The sequence below is a fragment of the Ananas comosus genome, linkage group 14, assembly GCF_001540865.1.
Source record: "Ananas comosus cultivar F153 linkage group 14, ASM154086v1, whole genome shotgun sequence".
In the NCBI taxonomy this organism is placed as follows: Eukaryota; Viridiplantae; Streptophyta; class Magnoliopsida; order Poales; family Bromeliaceae; genus Ananas; species Ananas comosus.
The window spans coordinates 10,554,054-10,579,166 of record NC_033634.1 but is presented as its reverse complement, the minus strand read 5'-3'; the positions used below and the strand labels follow the sequence as shown (position 1 = coordinate 10,579,166).

Here is a 25,113-nt window from a genome sequence, read left to right as displayed (position 1 = left end):
CATTTGGTCATCAAATTATGAGATGCCCTGCACTTTGGTCATTAAACTTCGATTTATTGCAATTTTGATTACTTTAGTTTATTGCAATTTGCGTTTAAACTTTATATGTGTCGCTTATATAAAAGTGATATAACATCTTAATTATTATTGCATTATTATCATAATACTGTTTTATTACTTTCACATTAGTGATAATTAATATTTAATTAACTAAATTGGACTATAGGATTTGATTGCAATAATGTAGAAAGTTTGGGTAAGTAACTATAACAAATTAAAATTTGATGACTAAAGCGTCACATGCATCATAGTTTGAGGGCCAAAAGTGTAATTTAAATCTTTTACTTTTTCTCTTCTAAAAGTTTCTTTTTCTCAAGAATGTTTTGATCTTAAGAGGATTTTGAAGAGATTTATATACAACAAACCCTTGTTTTTAACCCTCAAAAAGGATTGACCAATATATGAGCAATGCTATATACATACACCTTGTAATTAGCGTGTAAATTTTACTCCCTAACCTTAATCATGGTCCTAATTAATTCACTTATCTTATCAATTTTTTTTTTCCTTTTTAACTTAAAACTTTTTTAAAAATTATCACCTCTTAGATCAAAGATGTAAGATGTACACACCCTAAAAGTCACCGACGGTCCTCAAATTATAAGGCGGGTGCAATTGTATCCTTAAACTTAAAAAAAATATGCACATGCCTTAAAAAATATAATTTACTGAGTTTATTTGATAAGGTCGAAAGATCAAGTCTTAAAAATATGCAATGCAGAGTTCGAAATCCTGCTATCTATCAAACAACCCTACAGGATAAGAATCACTGTACTAGGCTATAGTTCTATCCCTAAATTTTAATTTGTTTTAATTTTTAGTTCGAATTATCTGAATTGTTGTAGCCAGATTCGGCGGTAAATTGAGCTATTACTTTAGTGCCAAGATTATGACTCAATATCTAATTTTACACAAAAAAAAAAAATTATAACTCAATGGTCCATTAGAGTCATAGACAATAGTGTTGAAATGCAAGATTTAAAATAAAAGTTTATAAATCTACGATATATATAGATGTACAGATGCAATAGGTGTATAATAAGTGCAATAATTTACCCTCTAATAGAAAAGCAAAATGCTATCTATGCATTCTAAAGTGGGTGTAAATCATAGACTAATACCCCATACATTCTAGGTAGGGATGCAAATGGGTCCGGATTAGTAGAGTTCGCATTCAGATCCTTATCAAATCGAGTGATAAGTGGAGGGCCAAAAAATAATAATAATAATCTTTCTGAATCCGCTAAGAAAATACAGCAGGAGATAAGGAGCGTTTTTCTTCTTTTCATCTAGTCCGATCTGCTAACAACGTGTTCTCGTCGAGACCCGCCCTGTATGATTAATCAGCTATGCATCCTCTTCCGGATCAGCCCCGTTGGCATCTCTACTCTTAAGAATACAATATTTTTTATTAGTCACATCGATGTAATTAGTAAATTTGGATGGGTGGAGTATATGATTGACATCCCAAATGTAGCGTGCCCTTTTAGTATTTCTCGAGAAAATATAGGTGAGTAATAAAATGAAAATTTTTGAATTTTTTTAAGATGGGTAATGTTGAATTTACAAATTTCAGGACAAAATAGAAATATGTGAAAGTTCAGGGACTATCGGGGCAATTTACTCTGAAAATTAAGGTGCGAGTGCGACCATGTCGAATCCCCCCAATTTCGTAAACCCTAAACCCTAAATCCGAGCAATTTGAAGCTACACGGAGAGAGAGAGAGAGAGAGAGATGGGGTGGAAAGCAGCGGAGAAGATCATCAAGCATTGGAAGATCCTCCGAGGAGACAACGTAATCTCTCTGAGAAACAAATGGATCTAATCAATACAATTTTTGTCTAATTTTTCCCTTTTTTTGAGGGTTTTAGGTGATGATATTGAGATCTAATAATTTTTTTTTCTTTTTTTTTGAGCTAACTTTTGTTGTTGTTGGGGGGTTTTAGGTGATGATATTAGATCTAATTTTCTTCAAAATTTCCCTTTTTTTGATCTAAATTTTGTTTGTTTTGGTGGGAGGGAGGTGTTTGGTGATGGTATTAGATCTTACATTCTTCATCATTTTTCGTTTTTTGGTCTACTTTTTGTTGTTTTTGGGAGTGTTTCAGGTGGTATTATAACATCCGATTTTCTTCAAAATTTTCTTTGTCCTTTTTTTTTTTGGGTTTTTTGAGCTAATCTCTGCTGTTCTTGGAGGGATTTTAGGTGATGATCATAAGGGGGAAAGATAAGGGCGAGACGGGGATCATCAAGCGCGTCATCCGATCCCAAAACCGCGTCATCGTCGAGGGCAAGAATTTGGTATTAATTCTCCATATCTCAACTTTTAATTTGATGTATTCATCATCAATCCTAAGTGAATGAGCCTTATTTCAGATTACTTGTAATTTACGCGATGTTTTGAATCATAATAACATTAAATTCAGTGCAATTTTGTTATTGTGGTTGACAGGTAATCGGTTTGTTTTGCGTAGAATTTCCTTCTAGTTTGTTTCCAGCAAGAATTACGGTTTTAGTGGTTTAGGGTTTATATTCCTCTTTATGTAAATTTATGCCTAGACACTGTTGAACTTTCGCTCGATCGCAGATCAACACCCAAACTTTAGAGAGTTAAAAGACCACCTAACACTGTTTCATGTTGATTCATCATAACAATTTGAGTGAAAGAAAAATGATTCAATTGCCTCTCTACTTTTGAATGCTTGGAGAATTTTTGGGATAAATCGTTAAGACGAATTAACGTAGGTTGGTATTGAAACAATCACAAAGATAAGGTTGTTTGCTTTATTTTTTTTGAAGTTGATGTCGCGATTTGTGATCGAGTTAGTGTTCAGGATGGTCGGGCACTTTTTTCCTCCTCTCACTTAATGTTGCTGGTTTTAGTTTATTTCGGCTATTTCTTCCCTTATTTCCTAGGTTTAAACATTGCGAGTGATTTCAATTACAGGTCAAAAAGCACATCAAGCAGGGGCAAGGACATGAAGGTGGGATCTTTTCAATTGAAGCTCCTCTTCATGTTTCGAATGTCCAAGTTCTTGATCCAGTCACTGGGTATGATTCATTTAACGCTAAATCGCACTTTGTTCCCCCTGAAATATCATGTTTTGCACATAATCCTGAAAATAATGTATATATATATATATATATATATATATATATATATATATATATATATATATATATATATATATATATATATATATTATATACATANTATATATATATATATATATATATATATATATAGATGTACATATGCAATAGGTGTATAATAAGCGCAATAATTTACCCCCTAATAGAAAAGCAAAATGCTATCTATGCATTCTAAAGTGGGCGTAAATCATAGACTAATACCCCATCCATTCTAGGTAGGGATGCAAATGGGTTCGGATTAGTAGAGTTCGCATTCAGATCCTTCTCAAATGGAGTGATAAGTGGAGGGCCAAAAAAAAAAAAAAATAATAATATGTCCCGATCCGCTAAGAAAATACAGCGGGAGATAAGGAGTGTTTTTTTTTTTTTGATCTAGTCCGATCTGCTAAAAATGTGTTCTCGTCGAGACCCGCCTTGTATGATTAATCAGCTATGCATACTCTTCCGGATCAGCTCCATTGGCATCTCTACTTTTAAGAATACAGTATTTTTTATTAATCACATCGATATAATTAGTAATTTGGATGGGTGGAGTTTATGATTGACATCCCAAATGTAGCGTGCCCTTTTAGTATTTCTTGAGAAAATATAGGTAAGTAATAAAATGAAAATTTTTGAATTTTTTTAAGATGGGTAATGTTGAATTTAAAAATTTGAGGACTAAATAAAAATATGTGAAAGTTCAGGGACTATCGGGGCAATTTACTCTGAAAATTAAGGTGCGAGTGCGACCATGTCGAATCCCCCAATTTCGTAAACCCTAAACCCTAAATCCGAGCGATTTGAAGCTACAGAGAGAGAGAGAGAGAGAGAGAGAGAGAGAGAGAGATGGGGTGGAAAGCAGCGGAGAAGATCATCAAGCATTGGAAGATCCTCCGAGGAGACAACGTAATCTCTCTGAGAAACAAATGGATCTAATCAATACAATTTTTGTCTAATTTTTCCCTTTTTTTGAGGGTTTTAGGTGATGATATTGAGATCTAATAATTTTTTTTTCTTTTTTTTTGAGCTAACTTTTGTTGTTGTTGGGGGGTTTTAGGTGATGATATTAGATCTAATTTTCTTCAAAATTTCCCTTTTTTTGAGCTAAATTTTGTTTGTTTTGGTGGGAGGGAGGTGTTTGGTGATGGTATTAGATCTTACATTCTTCATCATTTTTCGTTTTTTGGTCTACTTTTTGTTGTTTTTGGGAGTGTTTCAGGTGGTATTATAACATCCGATTTTCTTCAAATTTTTCTTTGTCCTTTTTTTTTTGGGTTTTTTGAGCTAATCTCTGCTGTTCTTGGAGGGATTTTAGGTGATGATCATAAGGGGGAAAGATAAGGGCGAGACGGGGATCATCAAGCGCGTCATCCGATCCCAAAACCGCGTCATCGTCGAGGGCAAGAATTTGGTATTAACTCTCCATATCTCAACTTTTAATTTGATGTATTCATGATCAATCCTAAGTGAATCAGCCTTATTTCAGATTACTTGTAATTTACGCGGTATTTTGAATCAGAAGTTAACATCAAATTCGGTGCAATTTTGTTATTGTGGTTGACGGGTAATCGGTTTGTTTTGGGTAGAATTGCCTGCTATTTTGTTTCTGGCAAGAATTAGGGTTTTAGTGGTTTAGGGTTTATGTCCCACTTTATGTAAATTTATGCCTAGACACTGTTGAACTTTCGCTCGATCGCAGATCAACACCCAAACTTTAGAGAGTTAAAAGACCACCTAACACTTTCATGTTGATTCATCATAACAATTTGAGTGAAAGCAAAATGATTCAATTGCCTCTCTACTTTTGAATGCTTGGAGAATTTTTGGGATAAATCGTTAAGACGAATTAACAGAATTCGGAGCTAGGTTGGTATTGAAACAATCACAAAGATAAGTTATTTTTTTTGAAGTTGATGTCGCGATTTGTGATCGAGTTAGTGTTCAGGATGGTCGGGCACTTTTTTCCCCCTCTCACTTAATGTTGCGGGTTTTAGTTTATTTCGGCTATTTCTTCCCTTATTTCCTAGGTTTAAACATTGCGAGTGATTTCAATTACAGGTCAAAAAGCACATAAAGCAGGGGCAAGGACATGAAGGTGGGATCTTTTCAATTGAAGCTCCTCTTCATGTTTCGAATGTCCAAGTTCTTGATCCAGTCACTGGGTATGATTCATTTAAGGCTAAATCGGCACTTCGTTCCCCCTGAAATATCATGTTTTGCACATAATCCTGAAATAATATATATATATATATATATATATTATATATATATATATATATATATATATATATATATTATATATAGAGTTGAGCTATGATACTTTTACAAGTATCACCATCATGGTGCTATTAGGTTTTAAGCCATTGGATCTACTTTTTGATTATTAATGGCCCTTGGATTAAACACTATTCCACCTACCACCACTACCACCATCATCTCAACCTCACATCTCTCCATCCAAGGGCTAAAAACACACAAGTATCACCCCCATGATACTTTTACAAGTATTCTAGCCCTACTCTCTCTCTCTCTCTTCTCTCTCTCTCTCTCTCTTATATATATATATATATATATGAGTCTGGCTGGGGTTACTATCGATAGCATCAAGGATTTGGTGCTATTGAGTTTTTCACCGTTAGATTTAACCCTCTGATTATTTTTATCCGTTAGATTATACTATTCAACCACCCACTCATTCAACCTAAGGGGCTCACATCATCCTAACCACCCGTTTCTCATCCAGGGCTAAAAAATCAATAGCATAACATATTAGTTGGTGCTATTGATAGTATTCTAGCCTAGTTATATATATATATATATATATATATTATATATATATATATATATATATAACTAGGCTAGGGCTACTTTCCTCTTAAGAGGATAGTAGCACTTGTCCTATCAAATTGTTCTTGATGATAGAGATTCCAAATTGGATGATCGGAGCCGTTGAAGTTGATCTAGAGTATTTGAAATATCTAGAAACTAAATTTTATTAAATTTTAAAAATTATTTACATGGTGATCAAAGTGTCGTAAAATTGACAATTTTTGACGGCCTATATGAGCTGTTTGCTTGTTTAACGGTGTAGAGCAATCCAAATTGTTTGAATTTTTGATAGAAAATTCTTTATACTATTTAGATAATGTTTGATAACTCTGATTATGAATTGAGAAAGTCTAACCTCTATTTTAAGAAGGTTATTCATTTATGACCGTTCATTTTTCAACTCTTAAGATGAACTTGATAATGATTTTTAAATATTACAAAATTTGGTTTCTAAACATTTCTAATTGTGTAGATCAATTTCAACGGTGCTGATTATCAATTTGAAGTTCTGATCATTCAAATCGATTTGATAGGACAATGTCCTCAACATAGGATAGTAGATGGACTCTCTCTCTCTCTCTCTCTCTCTCTCTCTCTATATATATATATATATATATATATATATATATATGTATGCCATGTGGTGTCTCCACATTGGCCGGTTCTAATTCAACCCTGATCTGATTTCGGTCTCTAGATGTGTTGGCTATCCAGTTTCTAAGTTTTCGCTGCTTTTTAATTCCAACAGTATTTATATATATATTTTACCTCCCTGATGATACAATAATTGCATCTACGAGCGGTAGGCAGAACAAATTCTATCAACAATACAAATTCTGTCGGTATTTACCTCATTCGATGTGATTACTGTATCAATCCGGGGGGTAAAACACCTTTTCTTGTGTCATTTTTGGGAGTTGTGTGCAAAACACAATATATCGAGGGGTACAAACAACACCTTCGTGGCGTTCTTTCAATCCGATATTTGTTATTCCCAATTTTTAGACTCGACTGGTTTCTGTCATTGAATGCCATGTGTAATACTCTTTTATTTTTTGTTTCTTTTATTTTCTTCTCTTTTTTTGTTCTGTTGTTATTGGCTAGTAATTTGCGTCCCACACTTACTCATGCAGGAGACCTTGTAAGATTGGATACAAGTATCTAGAAGATGGGGCTAAGGTCAGAGTCTCTAGAGGGCAAGAAGCATCTGGAGCCGTAATTCCGCGCCCAGAAATACTAAAAGAGAGGAGAAAACCTAGACCAACCATACGTACGTTTCCTAAGATGCCTAATTCTGCTCACTTGTTTTAGGCGTAGCCGCGTAGATTAAAGCACTCGTGATTTTCTTATGCTATTCTACAATTTTATTCTGATGACATTAACTAGTTGTGAGCACGTACAAGAGCTGGGTGTATACGTTGAGAAAAAGTTTTTTAGAGTTGGGTGTGTATGGTGAAAATAAGTTTTTCCATAGTTGGATTATCGACATTGAAACCAAATTGACCAAAAATAAGACCAAGAACAGAAACAGATAAGAACCACAGGATGGCTTTTATGTAGTGAACAACATGCCTATCAAAGATTCGGACTCCAAAAGTTATTCACAAAGTTATCAACGAGTTATTGACATGCATGTCAGATCATGAAAGTTGTTCCGTCAGCAGTCGTGCAGCGTGTGACACTCTAGTAGTCCCACATCGAATAATATGAGAGAGTGTGAGGGGCTTTTATATGTGATGGACACATTAATACTAATAACCGGGCTTAAGCATTTTGAGCCAGTTGTTTGGACCCAACGAGTTATTAGCGCTAGTAGGCTGGGCCGTTACACTCTCCGTAACTTCCGGAGCCCACGTAGTTTTGATAGATGGTCACTTGTTTGTATGAATTTTAGATTTGATTCTAGACCGATTCATGGACTGAGTGTATTTGCGTCTTGCATAGTTGTTATGAATATATGTACTGAGCCATATTTTGCTTTTGCTTTTTCACATCTGCTTTTGCCGTATGCATTAAAGATGGTCACTCGGTTTCTTTTCTTTTTCTTTTTTTTCTTTTTACTTTGCAGTTGGTCCTAAGGATACACCGATGGAACTTGTTCTAGAGAAGACATACGATGCTAAAGCCGGGATTGGAATGCCCGATCTTTAGGATAATTTACGTGAGTACCTTATACCATTTCACCAGGGTACCTGCTATTATGAAAACATACCTTAAAAGTTCTTGCAATTACCATGTTTGCAAACTTAAGTCGATCCTATTTCCACTTTCGCAACATCATGCTGTCTTCTTCTTCTTGTTATACTAGTTTTTGACCCGTGCGATGCACGGCAAATATAATAATATAAAATAACAAAAGTTATATGAGAGACATACCAACTTCCAAGATTCAAAAATATATAGATATCTGTCTTCAAGAAAATATAAAGAAAAAAACTTTATTGTATGAAGATGGAAAGTATCTGCTCCAATAACAATATAGATAAATTGTTAGATAAGTGAAATGATAAATATCATAATATTAGTAAATTTTTTCAAAAAAAATCTCTAAATTTATTTAAAAAATAAAATGACAGAGCTGAATGGTTGAAAAATTATAATTTTTGAAATAACNCTATGGAATAATAATAAAAATAAAAGTTATAGATTTTTTCTAATTAATAATTATTCCATATACTAATTTCCTAATTTATATTTGTGTTAGTTTTATACTAATTTCCATATGCTAATTATTCCATATACTAATTTCCTAATTAATAATTATTCTCTAATTTTCTAATTTACATTTGAAGATGACACGTGGCAAGCCTAGAGGGTGCCACGTGTCAATTTTATACGAAGTGATCACCCAGGGTTCTACTTTAGTATATAGTAAATAGATTTTGTGATTCTATGACATCATTTGTCGAATACTTGACTTCGTAAATCCACCAGGTGTTTGAGACTCTAAAAATCGCAAAATTCGATTCCTCGAAAGTTATAAATTGTGTTTGATGGTGCTAATCGTAGATTCAGATTCTGTTTACTTCTAAATTCTCTTCATTCAAAGCATGTGTTCTATCATAAATCTAGTCTACATTAAGGATTCAAACTCTCTCCCTAAGTTAATGCACTTCCCTGGAGTTACAACCTGGTTAAGAAACTGTGAAGTTACTAATAATAAGTTACCAAATAGTAGATCTAAAACTCTTGTAGAAATGAAGGGCTATAAAAGGAGTTTAAGGGCCATTTTATTTTTAACATAATAGAAACTTAAGAAAGACCCTTTCTTTTTTATTATTGTTTATTAATTATTATAGCCTTTCATATCTCTTCTATTCCAAAGCCAACACATCCCTCAACTTTTCGCCGTTCCGAAATTGGCCCCTAGTTTTTCTTTTTCTCTTTATTATTATTATTATTATTATTATTAAGGATTGGTTAGTAGTATTCTTCTTGTTACTTAAAATAGTCATTATTAATTTTTTTTTTTCGGAAAACAAAAGAGAGAAATACATCAACCTCTCCCTCTCTTTCACAAACCAACTCAAAACTCCTAAACAATAGTAGTTACTTAGTTAGGGCTAAGGTACTATAAATACATCTCCCTCTTAGCTTTTACACATATTCTAAAAGATCTATAGTTTTAGATCCTTATTTATAAACAAATCTCACACTTCTTTTGTTTCCAAAGTTCAAAGTTATGGAGCCTCTCGCGATTGTTACGTTCACGGGCGGCGCGATCGGTCAGATCGGTTTTCTGCTCTACCGCTTCCGACCGTTCTTCTCTTTCGTCCGCCGCCTTGTCGAGTGCCTCCGGAACCCCCGCCCGCCGCCGCATTCGCCGGTCGTCGCCCCGTGGAGGCGGCGCGGGAACTCGGAGAATATGGATGATTGAAAAAAAAGGAAACAAGATTAAAAAAAAAAGGAAAAGGATAATGTCTCATTTGCTTGAGTAATGCAACAATTGGATTGAGGACCATTTTCTTAGCCACCACTACTAATCTTTGGATGTAATAACTATTTGCTATGTAATGGTTATAATCAAATTTGAATATGTAGTAGTGTAATATTTTTTTTGAATGAATTATTGAATCCTTTGCAACATATTGTTAGAAAGGGATTTTTTTTTCGTAAACTTTTGTTTTCTAAAAATAGTTTTATATGATTTTTCAAGGAACCAAACACCTCCTAAATGCTTCAATCTATAAGAGAGAGATTTGAATCTTAGAAGCTATTTGTTGGTTAAAATAGGTTAGCATTTTGCCCTGTGGCGGGATGTTAGGTTGGGGCGAGTCATGTTCGAAATAGCGAGAGGCTAGTTTGGTCAAATCACAATCGAGATCTGTAAATGCTGTGTTAGTTTGCTTTAAGTGAATTGGCTGTGTATTTTAAAATAGTCCGAATTTTTGGAATTAACGGTTGGTGCCAACAATTCGACACTATATTTCCTCTAAACTTTCACCTCATTGCAAGTCACAACTTCAATTTGTAACCCTGTAGTTTAGCGCATTCTCAATTTAGTATATGTGGTTTGAAGTGCTTCACTTTACTATGTATTTTGTGGTTTTATTTCTATCTCGCTGTTCAGATTTAGTGTTAAGTTTCTAAAGTGATAAAATTTGTTGAAAATTTGTATTTTAATTGAGAAAAAAAAATCTTTCTTTATAGATAGATATTGAAGTACTATCTCGGATTCCAAAAAAAAAAGAGAATAGTAAACCACTTAATATATTTTACAAACCACATAGTGACAAAATTATAGCATTTTACTAATCTATATTTTTATATAGCTATCCAGTGATTTATAAAATATATTAATTTAGTACTCTAATTAATGACATGTCATAAGAATGAGATAGAAGTAAAATCATAAGATAGCATAAGCAAGACACTTCAAATCACAAAGTATTGAACCGAGAATGCGCTAAATCACAAGGGGCAAATTGAAGTTTTTTTAGAAAAATTAGACTCAAATTTTGGTTTAGTACTTTAGTAAATAGGTATAAAAGTCTCTCGACGTGCTAAACTTTTGTAAAAATGCTGTTCGAATAGAACTATTAGAAGAGAACTATGAAAACTAATATTTCAGCTTTTGTAGTGTAAAATCATTTTATCTTCATCAATAATTTAATTATAGGCAATGCTGCAATAAATTCCTCTACTTTCAATATCCTTATAAAATAATGTAATTTCATATATACCCCTCTAAATTTAAAAATATTATTAAAGTCCTTATAAATATAAAAAGATTTTTGGTTTAAGCTTAGGATTTGGAGTTCAGAGGGGTGTTGATGAGAGTTTTTTATGTATTGAGAAGTATTAGATAGTTTTGAATGATTAAAAGGGTATTTGTGATATTTTAGATTTTGCGAGGGGTGATATTTTGAAGTACTCTAATAAAACATTTGAACATTCTAGAAACTAAAAATTTTATTATTTTGAAAATTACTTTTTAGCTCATCAATTGACCTTTTTTTTAAAAAAAATAAAGGATATGGTTTTTATATTCAAGATATATCTTGATCTTTGCAATAAAAGGAAATTCTAAATAATTTCTAAAAAATGTAGAAACAATTTGATCACAATTTTGGATAATTTTACAAAATTAAACAAGAGAGCGCCTAAAATTGTTTAATTTTAAAACCACTCGATCACGAGATAAATAAATAATGTAAAAAAACACACACAAATGGATTCCTATGTTCTAAAATATTTCAAATCATGTTCAATACTATGGATCACAAATTTTTATCACTTAACATTGAAAATAATTCAATAGTACCATAAGCTGAAGAATTTTTATTAAGTATTTTTAATCTTATTTAGAGAAGGAATAACATAATTATTATGTCATATATATATATATATATATATTGATCTACACTATAAGAAAAATTTAAAAACCGAATTTTTTAATTTTTAAAAATTATTATCAAGTCTATTGAAGAGTCCAAAAATGAACGGTCATAAATAAATAACCTTTTTAAAATAGAGGTTAGACTTTCTCAATTCATAATCAAAGTTATCAAATATTATCTAAATAGTATAAAATTTTTTTTTATCAAAAATTCAAGCAGTTTGGATTGTCCTACACCGTTAAACAAGCAAACAGCTCATATAGGCCGTAAAAAATTGCCAATTTTACGATCCTTTGGTCACCATGTAAATGATTGTTAAAATTTTTGAAATTTAGTTTCTAGATACTTCAAATACTCTAGATCAACTTTAATGGTTTGGATCATCGATTCGGCATCTCTACCATAAAGAATGACTTGACACGACGATGGTCTCCATCCTATTCAATAGGATAGGGTAGCTAATTCCTCTCTCTCTCTTCTCTCTCTCTCTCGATATATATATATAGTATATTATAGAGAGAGAGAGAGAGAGAGAGAAGAAGAGAGAGAGTAGAGCTACTATGCTATTGGAAGCATAAAGTAGTTGTGCTTCCGATTTTTTTAGCCCTTAGATCAACTCCATTAATCATTCTAACAATTGGATTAATATTATTAACCAATGGAGACCACTCAACCCTAAGGGACGCTATCATCCCAATCGTAAAATTTTTGATCAAGGGCTAAAAAATCGGAAGCATCAACTACTTTATGCTTCCGATAGCATAGTAGCTCTGCACTATATATAATATTATATATATATATATATATGTGTGTGTGTGTGGTGTGTGTGTGTGTGTACTATATAGAGCTAGGCTTCTATGCTTTTGAAAGTACGGAGCTCTTACTTGTAAGTTATATTTCAAATTAAACACCATACACACTATACAATACATATAAGATTATATTTATACATACATAACATATAAGGTCTCCATCACTTGCTACTATTGCATGCATCTCTCGTTACACTGTCTTAGTATTTGTATCAGCATCAGCTTCTGCTGCACAGACGCAGCGGAAGTGGTCTGCCTGCTCGGCGACGCCAGGGCACCGCTGTCCAGCATCCCCCGACCTGTCGTCCCCGGTTGCTTCGGCTATATCATCGGTGCTTTTTCCGTCCTTTTCCTCCGCGACCGCTCGCTCGATCGAGGATCGGACGACGGCACGGCGGTCGCGGTGGACCGGCGGTGGCGGCTCCGCCCCTTTTTGGAGATCTTGTTCTACGTGCGGTGGGTTCATCTTCTGTTGTTGGCTTTCCATGAATGAGAAGCAGAAGCAAAAGCAGAAACAGAAGCAAAAGATAATAAAAGCAGCGGCTTTTTGGTGTAGAGGGGTTGTATGTGTATGTATGTAGTTTGAGTTGAGTACAAAGCGGTTTTCATGCTAAGCATTATTTGGACACGTGGGTTCAATTTCACGTAGCCACGTAGGCGCAGTTGAGGGGTTTTTAGTGCAATAGTCTTCATCGAAAATTTTATTCTAAAAATAAACTTATTAAATTTTTATTTATAAATATGGTCCTATAAAAACAGTGAATGATTCACCGCTTCTAAAAGCGGAGAACCATTTACTGCTTTTTTTTTTTTCCCCACTTATTTCTACATTTCTACAATGGTAAAAGCGATGAATGGTTTACCGCTTTTATTCTTTTTCTATTTTAAACAGGAGTTATGAATGCGGTGAATCATTCACCACATTTAGAGGTCGATTTTTATAATTATTTTTTTAAAAAAATAATTTTTATAATTATAAAAATTAATAGGGTTATTTATAAAAAAAATTCCGCAGTTGATGTTGCAAATAATTGGCAAAAATACAGAAAATTTTCTCTAAATATTCATTTTTTTAAAAAAATAATTTTTATAATTATAAAAATTAATAGGGTTATTTATAAAAAAAATTCCGCAGTTGATGTTGCAAATAATTGGCAAAAATACAGAAAATTTTCTCTAAATATTCATTTTTTTACTTTTCTCTTTGACTTTCTAAACCTGCATTTTACGCTCTTAAAATTTTAAAAATGCTACCGACTGTCCCTAGAGCAAGTGGCAAAGGGCTTGGTGGTTGGTACTCAGAGACCCAAGTACGAATCCTAGTTGATTCACATTTCCAGCTAAGTTTATTTCTAAATGAAATAAACGAAGTGGGTAGCGTACTACCTATCTCTCTAAAAAAAAAAAATTTAAAAATGCTATTTACTGAAGATGACGAAATGACCAAATTATTCTCATACTTATTGTAGAGAAAAAAAATAAAATTTTAATATATTGTTTGAATTTTAGTTTTAAAATATATTTTTAATATAAATTATATGAAATTAGACGGAACAATGATGACGAAACATTATGAAAGGAGGCGTCAAGTGCATAAACTTAAAATTTTGAGAAAATAAAATATAAATTTTTAAACAGCAGGAGAGCAAAGTGAAAAACGAGTATTTATAAAAAAAAATTCTAAATTTACCCAAAATAATTAATTTTACTTTTTAACGTATTCTTGCCCCTCTAAAGGATATTTTTCGATATAAATAATATGAAATAGATGAAATAGGAATAGAATCATAATAGAGGAACCCTAAAAGTGCATCAACTTAAAATTTTACAAAAAATAAAACATAAATTTTAAAAGTCAAGAAAGCAAAAGAAAAAAAAATTGAATATTTTCAAGAAGGTTTTCTCAATTTTAGTCCAAATAATTATTTCTACTTTTAGGAGTTAAACAAGTTAAACATTTAATTGAATCTAAATGAACCGAACCAAACTGAACCAAACCGAACCGCACCGACCGAATTTGTTCAATTTTATTCGGTTTATGTTTCTAAGTTCGGTTCGTTTCGGTTTGGTTCTGAAAACAATACAAAAAAAGCAAACGAACCGAACCGATCGATGCTCAACCCCAACCAGTTTATATGCACATAATTACAAAAATACAATGTAAACTTTACAAGGGTAAATCCGTAATTTCACCTTCTGCAGGCATTTATTGAACTACACTGAACAAAAAGCAGCATCTAAGATGCATCAAATTTGTCACCTCCAGTTCTGAAAAGCCAATGCTTAATTTCACATCAAACTCATGTAATTATACATATCATAATAATATATATGTATCACAATAATATGTGGGAGGAGACACAAATTTGAGATTCAGTGATAGAGCTTGTGGAGTTCATCTTTGAATTTGGCCTTCAGCTGCTCCCTCTTCAGCTTGAGAGCCGCCGTGACGAGTCCCGTCTCCGGCGTCCACGGATCGGGCAGCAGCGCCATCTTCTCCGGGGTTTCAAACTTGTCGAGCCCCGCGGTTTTCGCCGCCTACACAATTTATACACGAGAGCACATGAGTTAATACTCGCTAGAATCGCTACCGCTGTATTGAAAACGATTGAATGTTTCTTTTGTTTAGAGCTGGCAATCCAGCTTATTGTTCGCGAGCCAGTTTGTGTTCGGGTCGAAATGAGCTCGAGATCGATTTTTTGTTTAATAAAAGAGCTGATTTCAGTTCGAAATCTTAACGAGCCGCACATAAGCTGAGAGCAGCTCGCTCGTGTTTGGCTTGATATAGCTGAAATAAATAAATAAATATATTATAAATTTTTATTATTTAGTTTTTAGACCAGCTTAGGCCAACCCAAATGTAATTTTTTTTTTTTTTCTAATTTTCTTTCAACTTTTCAGTCAATAGTAGGACTGACAATCTAATTTATTATTCGCGAGCCAGCTTGTGTTCGGCTCGTTAATAAACAAGCCGAACACAAGCTGGATCACAAGCTGGATCTTTCAGCTCGATATTTTAATAAGCCAGCTCGCGGTCGGCTCGTTTAATAAACGAGTGAACATAAGCCGGCCCTAGCTCGCTCATGTTCAGCTCGTTGAGTGTTAAATATAAGTATATATAAACATCCAACCGTTGTACTCTAAAAGCTTAAGCTGTTACAGAGCAGTGTTTATATATTTTTATATTTAACATAGAGTTAAATGAATTGAATAGGAAAAAATTGAATTAAATGAAGCTCGGAGCCCAGCTGGACTTGAACTCACGACCTCACGACCTCTGGATCTGATACCGTATTAAATAACATAAAAGAACGGTTAATCTCCAAAAACTTAAGCTAACAAAAAGTAGTGTTTTAATAGTTTATATTCAATAGATTATATGTTGATTCCAACCCTTACGAATCTTTTTGAAATCTTTCCTACTTTGTAATCATTAACCTTATGCATGAAAATAATAAATTCGGTCATTGTGATTGTAACTCAATTACGGATTTTGACCACATTCTCCCCGATTTTATCACGGATAGCTGTCACGGATAGCTGACGACGATCATTTTGATATATCATGCGAAGATAAGCAACAAGACTAAATGGTTATTTTAATAGTCGACGCTAACCTTTACAAGAGATTGGTGGACTTCTTGGATGGCTCTATCACTTTGGCACAGCTCTTCAAACTTACTGTATTCTATCCCTGCGTCTCGCGCCCACTTTTCCAGTATCTGACGGGACGGAACGGCCAAGGCAACACAATAATTGTGGAATGGGTCGGCGTAGACCATTATGTTCTCGACATAATTGCTCGTCCCTAGAGCTGCCTCAATCTAGAGAGAGAGAGAGAGAGAGAGAGAGGGAGAGAGAGATACAAAGAGAGAAAATTCAGATAAGATATGTCCACCCTGCCGTACCATGCTAAAAAGGTATCGACACGATACAACCCTGTACCCCTTTGCCAATGCCAATGGTGTCTGTGTCGCCACACAAGTATATTTGTCAATGACACACATTAGCATGGCACGGTATTCACCGGCAAGTGCTCGGCAGGGCACTGCGCCGCTGGAAATTACATACTTGCATTATTCTTTTAGAAAAGGGGGAAGAAGATACCTTTCCGAGGGATATATACTCTCCATGTTGAAGTTTTACGATATCCTTCTTTCTATCGATGATTTCGAGGCAACCGTCAGGGTGAAACTGCCCGACATCACCGGTGTAGAACCACCGCATTCCCCTCTCATCCACCTGAAGAAATGTTCGGCAGACTTTCAGCGGATAGCAAGCTATGTTCTTGAAAGTAATTTCAAAATGAAGTCAGACTTACTTTATAAACCTCGTTCGTCTTCTCGTCGTTGTTGTAGTATCCTTTCGTTATGGAATGACCGCCGACTACCACCTCTCCACGAGGCATTGGGGAGTCAGAGATCGTGTACCCGCCTTCTTCCCACGACACGAGCTACACATGCAACAAGCATTGTGGAAGATTAAGATAGAAGAAGACATCATTCACAAAACAAAGAAACATCTATATGTAAACAAAGATCACATGCTGAAGCGCGTGCAGGCGACGCGCACATGTGATTACATAGACACAGTTCACACACGAATTCACGCAACATGCACAAATTAGCGTATCCACCAAATCGATCCAATAAGTTTCTACCACGCGACCGACCGTCCCTAGCGCAAGTGGCAAAGGGCTTGGTGGTTGGTACCCGAGGTCCCAAGTTCGAATCCTAATTGATTCACATTTCCAGCTAAGTTTATTTCTAAATGAAATAAACGAAGCGGGTAGCATGCTACCTATCTCTCAAAAAAAAAAAAAAAAAAAAAGTTTCTACCACGCGTGAATTCTTTAGAGGTGATAATGACTGACATGCCGAAACTCTCACGTGGGGAAAGATAGGCACCTTAATGTAGCAACAAGGGAGAGGCGGACCGACACGACCCACACTAGGGTCGTCAAATTCGGAAAAAGCTGCTCCCGCGCACGTCTCAGTTAACCCATACCCTTGACCAATCGGAACACTGCAGCGTGTATTTAATGCAGTTTATTAATAACATTGTAAAATATTAGTTGGAAAATCCAAGGCACAAATGCAATATGCTATTTAAAATTTAATGACCAATAAATCTAAAACTTTCATTATAAAAAAAAAATAAAATTACCCCAGGCATATATTGATGAATCGTTGAGTATCGGCGTACAAAGGGGCACCTCCAGAAAGCATTAAACGTATTCGTCCTCCGACTATAGAGCGTATTGGTTTGAATACAAAGTTATCCCACAGAAGCCTTTCGAGTCCCCACGCCCCGAGCCATTTCCCGTCAATCGCCATGAGCCTTCGTTTATATCCAACATTAAAAAGTTTCTTAGCAACTCCACCCTTCTCCTCAACCTAAACGGAAAAACCAAAAATAGATTGTTGTTTCCGAGTGCATATATTCATTGTTAAAAATAAATATTAAAAACACTGTTCCTCGGTAGCTTAAGCTTTTGAAGATAAACGATTGCTTCATATTATTTAACATGGTATCAGAGTAAAAGGTCACGAGTTTCAGTCCCGCTACGCTCCTGAGGGGGAGTGTTAAATAGAAATGTTAAAAACACCGCTCTCTGGTAGCTCAAGCTATCAGAGATTGACGGTCGGTTCATATTATTTAACATTCATCAATATACATAACAAGGTAGATAACAGTTTGTTGTAGGAAGCGAAACCTTCTTCAGCACCCCGTCTCTAATACGATCCAGAATCGCAGGAACGGTGATCATGAGAGTAGGTTTTAAGACGGAAGCATCTCCTTTAGTCCCTCTCTTGATCTTATTAGAAGTATCTGTCATCGTCAACGCCGAACTATAACCTATCGCACAACCTGCAGAAAACATCACGACCTAGACAGCGAAAACGAAACAATATTACATTTTACTGATTAATAGTTTTAAATGTAGGCTACGAAATATTACTGAAAAGATGAAATGACCTCGGCTGCGAGCTCAAAAACATGAGCTAAGGGGAGGTATGCCATGTACACATCACTGGGGCCTAAATCGGGAATAATAGTCCGAACAGCTGCAGCAGTGGCTACTATATTTCCATGAGTAATCATGACTCCCTGCATTATAAAATACATCATTCAAAGTGTAAGGTCAGTATATTATATTAGACATAATATAAACTGTCAGGATGTGGGCAAAGTTCAAATAATCCAAACAGGAATTGAAATGCAAAGTGTTAGAACTTAGAATTTTAAGTTGTTAATAAGTGAAATGCAAAGTGTTAGAACTTAGTATTTAAGTGCCTTTCAGCAGAGGCCGTATTTGTCGTGTCGTACTGTGCCAATAAGATATCAGCACGATACAACCCCATGCCGATTGCACAGCTAAAAACTCTCTTTTCTTTAAATTAGTAACTAATTTTTTCAAAGTTCAAAAGACTTCATAAAGATACATAATAAGCAATTAGAATATTTTGTTGCTATATTTCATGCAATTATGTGTTGGTATATATGTAATTTTTGTGACCGGCACGTATCGACACGGTCCGGCACGCACCATGCCGTGCCGTGCCGGCAAGTTTTTGGCACTACCCTATACCACGACACTTAAATCCTTGGATACACTCATATTATATCACATCGATTTCATCCTTAATAAATTGTATCCGACGCATAAAAATTGGTCGGAGAAGTGCAGCACTTACAGTGTCAATATATCAACATCAACATTGATGACATGAACCAAAAATCCCTTTTTGTCAAATTTTCAGGCAACTAAGATTTTATTGTTTCAATGTCTAATTTAATGGTTTGCTGTTGTTTTTAAAATTCCTTTTCCCAATTGTAACCTTTATTTAACTAGATCCCAGCGATTTCAAGAATTTGGAAAAAAAAAAAGGTCTCTTGAAATATAGTTTATATTACCTGTTGTAAGCATTGCCGAGGCTCTATATGATGGAATTTCACGAAATCGACAGTTAAAGTTAGAGAATGCGACAACATAATGTATAAGTAAATACAAAATGATGTACACAAAAAATACAAGCAATATGTTAGGTTGATAGCCCGCCATTACGATATCGAGAATTGTGCTTATTTTCCTCAACTAAAACTTGCTCTTTCCCGAAAAGAGCGCAGAGTATTCTCCGAAAATTTTTACGAAGAAACATGATGTTGCACAGAATATCTACGTTGAATAACGCTAACCTTTGGGTAACCCGTGCTTCCGCTTGTATACATTACAACAGCGACATCTGTGCTCGAAGGTAGTGTTGGATCGGCAGGGTTTGTTCTCCCAAGACTCTCAACTTCTGCAAAGGACAAAGTCGTCCAATGCTTCAGGTGATCAACTATACCACCATCAGCAGCATCAACTGCTTCATCTTCGAAGTAAATGACACGCTTTATACTCGGCAGTCTCGAGCTTATTGCAGGTAGCTTTTTCAGTTGCTTGAAATCACAAATAAGGGTTGATACCTGCGTCTGGAAATGAACGAAACAAGAGAAAAGAAGTTGGAGAAGGACAGTGCAGATTATACTGAAGTCTAGTTTTGTAAGAAATTTGTCGGCGTCAAGATGAGACGACAAAATCGGTGTAGTATAAGAATTCTTTTACACAATGAAAAAAACATGCAGAACAAATAAAATCACCTCATTGAGCGAATGCACGAGAGCATCCTCACCAAGAGATGCGTAGATTGTCACAACTGTTATATTCTGACGGAAACATCCCTGGGAGAAAGAAAAGTAGTCACTATATGGTACTTTTCAAGTTTTTTCTTCTTTTATAAATGCCGAATGCTATGTACATAATATAATTGCACCTGAGCGGCAATGAACCATTCAGCTCGCGTATCGGAGAAAATAGCAACATGAGAATCTCTTTCATGGCCCATTTTGATGAGCCCAGAAGCGAAGCTACAAGCCCGTTCAAAGGTCAATCCGTAAGTTTGCCACACGTATTCCCCAAGATGCAGCTTCTCAAATTTCCTTCCGTTGCCGGATTCTACTACTTCTCTTGAGATTAGCTTCCGCATTCCGAGTGATCGATCCTTCGAGTGCTTTTCACAAACCTGCTCAAAGAGAGCCGCCACTGTCGTGGCCCCGTCCCACGGGAATTGAATCAAAGATGAGAACCTACTGTTTCGCATCGTTAGACCCGGTTCGCCACCCGCGTCGACGGGAACTGCTCTTTTTCTGTTCTTCGTCTTGTGTGCATTTATTGAGGAAAAAATTAAAGGGCTAATGACGGCAAGAAGAAGAGCACCAATAATGCCATATAGGCTGTACTCTTTGGCGAACGAGACGTAGTTTTGCCAGATTTTTTCGAGACAGAACATGTTAAGACAATCTCCACCGCCGTCTTCCATGACTTCCGACCTTTTTCACTACAGTAAAGAAGAGGTGTATACATTTTCACTGAAGAGAAACTAACTTAACAAATTTAGGTTGACCATGAATTCGGCGAGCAAATAACACGGAGAATGAGCAATATATAATTTGCAAGTATTAGATGAGAATATGCATGTTGAATTAGAACATCAAATTCACCAAGCCCACCACATTATAAAACAGCTGAAGATATTTAAAAATGTAGACAAATAAAGTGAACAACTTCATATGACGACTTTTAGACTCGATATTGCCTCTCTAGTTACTACGTACAGCCAGTACGTACATGATCCCAGAAGGCTACATTTAGATGTCGCTAACTGTATTCTGAGGCACCGAAAGTCAGCTCTCTGGCAAGAAAACTTCTATTTTCGAGTAATAGGCATTTAAAGATTGAAATGTTTACAGATACTAATTGGATCGGATCGCCTTATTACAGGAGGTCAACGGTAGGATAGCGAACATTTGTAAGCAGAAACTTAGTTATTTGGCAAAGTAGAACAGACAGTGGTTGCCTACGGCGCATGGCAACTATCAGTGCTCAGACAGTTTGTGCAGAAGTCAGATATGAGGCCGCTAACGTTGTATCGCGATAAAAGGCGGCTATCAGCATTGCTCGCAATTCATTGTAGCATGACAGGACAAAACATATTAAAATGGATATACATTCCATCAAAAGAAAAGCTGGATAAGGGCAGCATCATGTACAACAAGGATTAAGTGCTGTGGCACTTGGTTGTGCCAAAGACTTGCCTGCAGGATATGGCGCAGTTCATAGCGTCGCATGCCGATGTGTGCAGTTCACAAAAATACCTGTGTATCGACATACTACGTTATTGGCATCAATATATTTTACTTGCTTATTATATCTCCTTGTTTAATCGTTTGTATTTTATTAAGGTAACTAACTAGGTAATTTCAAAAAAAAAAAAAAAACAGAGGGTTCTTAGCCGTGCCATTTGTTAGTTATTTATTATTGGTCTAAAATAGGTCAAACTTTCTACCTCGTGACAATAGACCCAGGAAATTAATAAGTTGAGTTGGGTGAGCAAGAGATTGTTAGTTATTTATTATTGGCTAAAATAGGTCTTAAGTTTCTAGTCCGTGATAGTAGGTCCAGGAGACTAATAAATTGAATTGAGTGAGCCCAATAAATTGAGTGAGGTTGTAGTTCATAATAGATCTAACAGCAAGAGGCCCAACAATAGACCTAACATGCAGATGGGCAGAATCAGGTAGAAGGCCACGAACATTCTGGTTGTTTTTTTTCTATCAGCACGTGTTTTTTTCAAAATAGTTAGTTAGCGTTTAAGATCCACACCATTAGCACAGGGGTCGTATAGTGTCGATATTTTGTCGGCACTTAAATCCTTGATGTACAAGAATATCTATGCCCAATCTTGAAAGGGAAGTGCTAATAACTCTGTCTATTTCTTTTCCTACTTCTTATTTCTCTTGATTTTTGTGTGTAAACCCACTCTACAAGAATGAAAACAAGTGGGTGGGTCTCTTATTAGGGCATATCCTTATGCCCTAATCCCTTTTTCCCAGTTTCATTGCATAACCACATCCCTCAATTTCAAAAATCAACTCCACTCAATCCATTACAGCATAACACACCATCAATTTGGAAGCAATTGAACAGAATTTACACAAAAAAAAGTACATAAAAATGATTCAGTTAAGTTAGAAAGAAAAAGAAGAAGGGGGAAAAAAAAGATTCAGAGAAAAATGGGAAGTACCCAAAATGGAGATTTATTTCTCCTCTTGCTCCTTTTTCTTTTTCTTTTTCTTTTTTTTTTTTTTCCTTGGGTGAAAGGAAGAAGTGTGTCAGCAAAGTCTGATTCTGGGCAGTTCCTTTGAAGGCACTGAAAGTGGAAGAAGAAGTTCCTTTGAAGGCAATGGACGTGGGAGAAGAAGAAGAAGAAGAAAAGCAGCAGCAGGATAAAGAGAATTCCAATACATCATGCTGAGCTGGTAAGATGTAGCCCCTCTGTTTACTAATAATTACAGGAATAGCCTTAACCCCACAGTAAAAGACTTTTTTTTTGAGTTTGGTTTCGTTTGGAATTATAGGGAGATTGCATTACTTGCGGTGAGAAAGTACGTTAGAAAAATATAATGTTTGTTTCGGTACGTAATATTGCATTCTGCATATCACGATGAGTCGGTTATGATATATTTTCTGTGGTCCCATCAGAGAACATAGAAGCATATCCCTATATACTTTTTCCTCAACTCCATTCACCTAATAGCGGTTGATAGTCCTTAATACCAAACTCTATTTTATCAAACACGTCTTTGTAAACGTATCGAATAGTAAATATATCTCTACAAAGTTTAACTTTTTATATTTATTCTTGTAAAAAGTCCGATGATATTCATATTTTCCTCTCTGATTTATTACCGTTGGAAAACTATTTAGAAAACTATTTGTTATTAATAGAAGATAAGTGAAACCATCATAAATATATTTCTCCAAAAGCTCCAACTGTTAGAATTATATAGAAATGTCCTTCTAAAAAGTTTCAACGGTTATTTTCTTTCTTTCTACCATCATAAATAATAGAAGAGGGGTAAAAAAATTATTTTACGTCATTCACTAATCATGGTTAAATATTTTACTTTTTCTAACGAATTCTTACAGCGGGGGTGTATTTAAAAACGCTAGAACTTTTACAGAAATAAATATAAAAAAATTGAACTTTATAGAGATATATTTGCTATTCAATATCTTTACAGAAANTTCCTACTTCTTATTTCTCTTGATTTTTGTGTGTAAACCCACTCTACAAGAATGAAAACAAGTGGGTGGGTCTCTTATTAGGGCATATCCTTATGCCCTAATCCCTTTTTCCCAGTTTCATTGCATAACCACATCCCTCAATTTCAAATGAAAACATACAAAAATCAACTCCACTCAATCCATTACAGCATAACACACCATCAATTTGGAAGCAATTGAACATAATTTACACAAAAAAAAGTACATAAAAATGATTCAGTTAAGTTAGAAAGAAAAAGAAGAAGGGGGAAAAAAAAGATTCAGAGAAAACCGGGAAGTACCCAAAATGGAGATTTATTCCTCCTCTTGCTCCTTTTTCTTTTTCTTTTTCTTTTTTTTTTTTTTTTCCTTGGGTGAAAGGAAGAAGTGTGTCAGCAAAGTCTGATTCTGGGCAGTTCCTTTGAAGGCACTGAAAGTGGAAGAAGAAGTTCTTTTGAAGGCAATGGAAGTGGGAGAAGAATAAGAAGAAGAAGAAGAAAAGCAGCAGCAGGATAAAGAGAATTCCAATACATCATGCTGAGCTGGTAAGATGTAGCCCCTCTGTTTACTAATAATTACAGGAATAGCCTTAACCACACAGTAAAAGACTTTTTTTTTTTTTTAGAGTTAGGCTCCGTTTGGAATTGCCGGGAGATTGTGTTACTTGCGGTGAGACAGTACGTTAGAAAGATATCATATTTATTTTCGTACGTAATATTGCATTCCGCATATCGCGATGAGTCGGTTACGGTATACGTAGAAGTATATCCCTATATACTTTTTCCTTAACTTCATTTTATCTAATAGCGGTTGATAGGCCTTAACACCAAACTTTATTTTATCAAACATGTCTCTGTAAACGTAACGAATAGTAAATATATCTTTACAAAGTTTAACTTTTTATATTTATTTTTGTAAAAAGTCCGATGATATTCATATTTTCCTCTCTGATTTATTACCGTTGGAAAACTATTTGTTATTAATAGAAGATAAGTGAAATGATATTTTTACTATCACAAATATATTTCTCCAAAAGCTCCAACTGTTAGAATTATATAGAAATGTCCTTCTAAAAAATTTCAACGGTTATTTTCTTTCTTTCTACCATCACAAATAATAGAAAAGGGATAAAAAGGTTATTTTATGTCATTCACTAATCATGGTTAAATATTTTATTTTTCTAACGAATTCTTACAGTGGGGATATATTTAAAAATGCTAGAACTTTTAAAGAAATAAATATAAAAAGTTGAACTTTATAAAGATATATTTGCTATTCAATATGTTTA

The 25,113-nt window shown here is 34.8% G+C and overlaps 3 protein-coding genes across 7 annotated transcripts; 2 read left to right on the top strand and 1 right to left on the bottom strand.

Annotated features, from left to right (window-relative positions):
* Positions 1,704 to 3,455, top strand: LOC109720357 (50S ribosomal protein L24-like). Its single transcript, XM_020247406.1, has 4 exons — positions 1,704 to 1,855; positions 2,266 to 2,361; positions 3,008 to 3,187; positions 3,429 to 3,455. The coding sequence occupies exons 1-4, from the start codon at positions 1,796 to 1,798 to the stop codon at positions 3,453 to 3,455; spliced, it is 363 nt and encodes a 120-aa protein (XP_020102995.1). The 5' UTR covers positions 1,704 to 1,795.
* LOC109720701 (50S ribosomal protein L24-like) lies at positions 1,725 to 10,122 on the top strand. 3 transcript variants are annotated; one of them, XM_020247974.1, is made up of 7 exons: positions 1,725 to 1,795; positions 4,042 to 4,101; positions 4,511 to 4,606; positions 5,254 to 5,357; positions 7,158 to 7,294; positions 8,093 to 8,185; positions 9,698 to 10,122. In XM_020247974.1, the coding sequence occupies exons 2-6, from the start codon at positions 4,042 to 4,044 to the stop codon at positions 8,173 to 8,175; spliced, it is 480 nt and encodes a 159-aa protein (XP_020103563.1). In that variant the 5' UTR covers positions 1,725 to 1,795; the 3' UTR covers positions 8,176 to 8,185; positions 9,698 to 10,122. The 3 variants fall into 3 exon arrangements, with proteins under 3 accessions (XP_020103563.1, XP_020103564.1, XP_020103562.1); XM_020247975.1 differs by lacking the exon at positions 1,725 to 1,795 and having other exon boundaries at positions 3,951 to 4,101; positions 9,705 to 10,122; XM_020247973.1 differs by lacking the exon at positions 1,725 to 1,795 and having other exon boundaries at positions 3,951 to 4,101.
* LOC109720478 (long chain acyl-CoA synthetase 8-like) lies at positions 14,780 to 24,319 on the bottom strand. 3 transcript variants are annotated; one of them, XM_020247625.1, is made up of 12 exons: positions 24,128 to 24,319; positions 20,494 to 21,057; positions 20,321 to 20,401; positions 19,877 to 20,152; positions 18,656 to 18,787; positions 18,393 to 18,566; positions 17,843 to 18,072; positions 17,584 to 17,701; positions 16,998 to 17,129; positions 16,784 to 16,918; positions 16,294 to 16,500; positions 14,780 to 15,214 (listed from the first exon to the last, which is right to left on the bottom strand). In XM_020247625.1, exons 2-12 carry the CDS (start codon positions 21,037 to 21,039, stop codon positions 15,050 to 15,052), a joined length of 2,196 nt encoding a protein of 731 aa, XP_020103214.1. In that variant the 5' UTR covers positions 21,040 to 21,057; positions 24,128 to 24,319; the 3' UTR covers positions 14,780 to 15,049. The 3 variants fall into 3 exon arrangements, with proteins under 3 accessions (XP_020103214.1, XP_020103213.1, XP_020103215.1); XM_020247624.1 differs by lacking the exon at positions 24,128 to 24,319 and adding an exon at positions 22,804 to 22,999; XM_020247626.1 differs by lacking the exon at positions 24,128 to 24,319 and adding an exon at positions 21,815 to 21,853.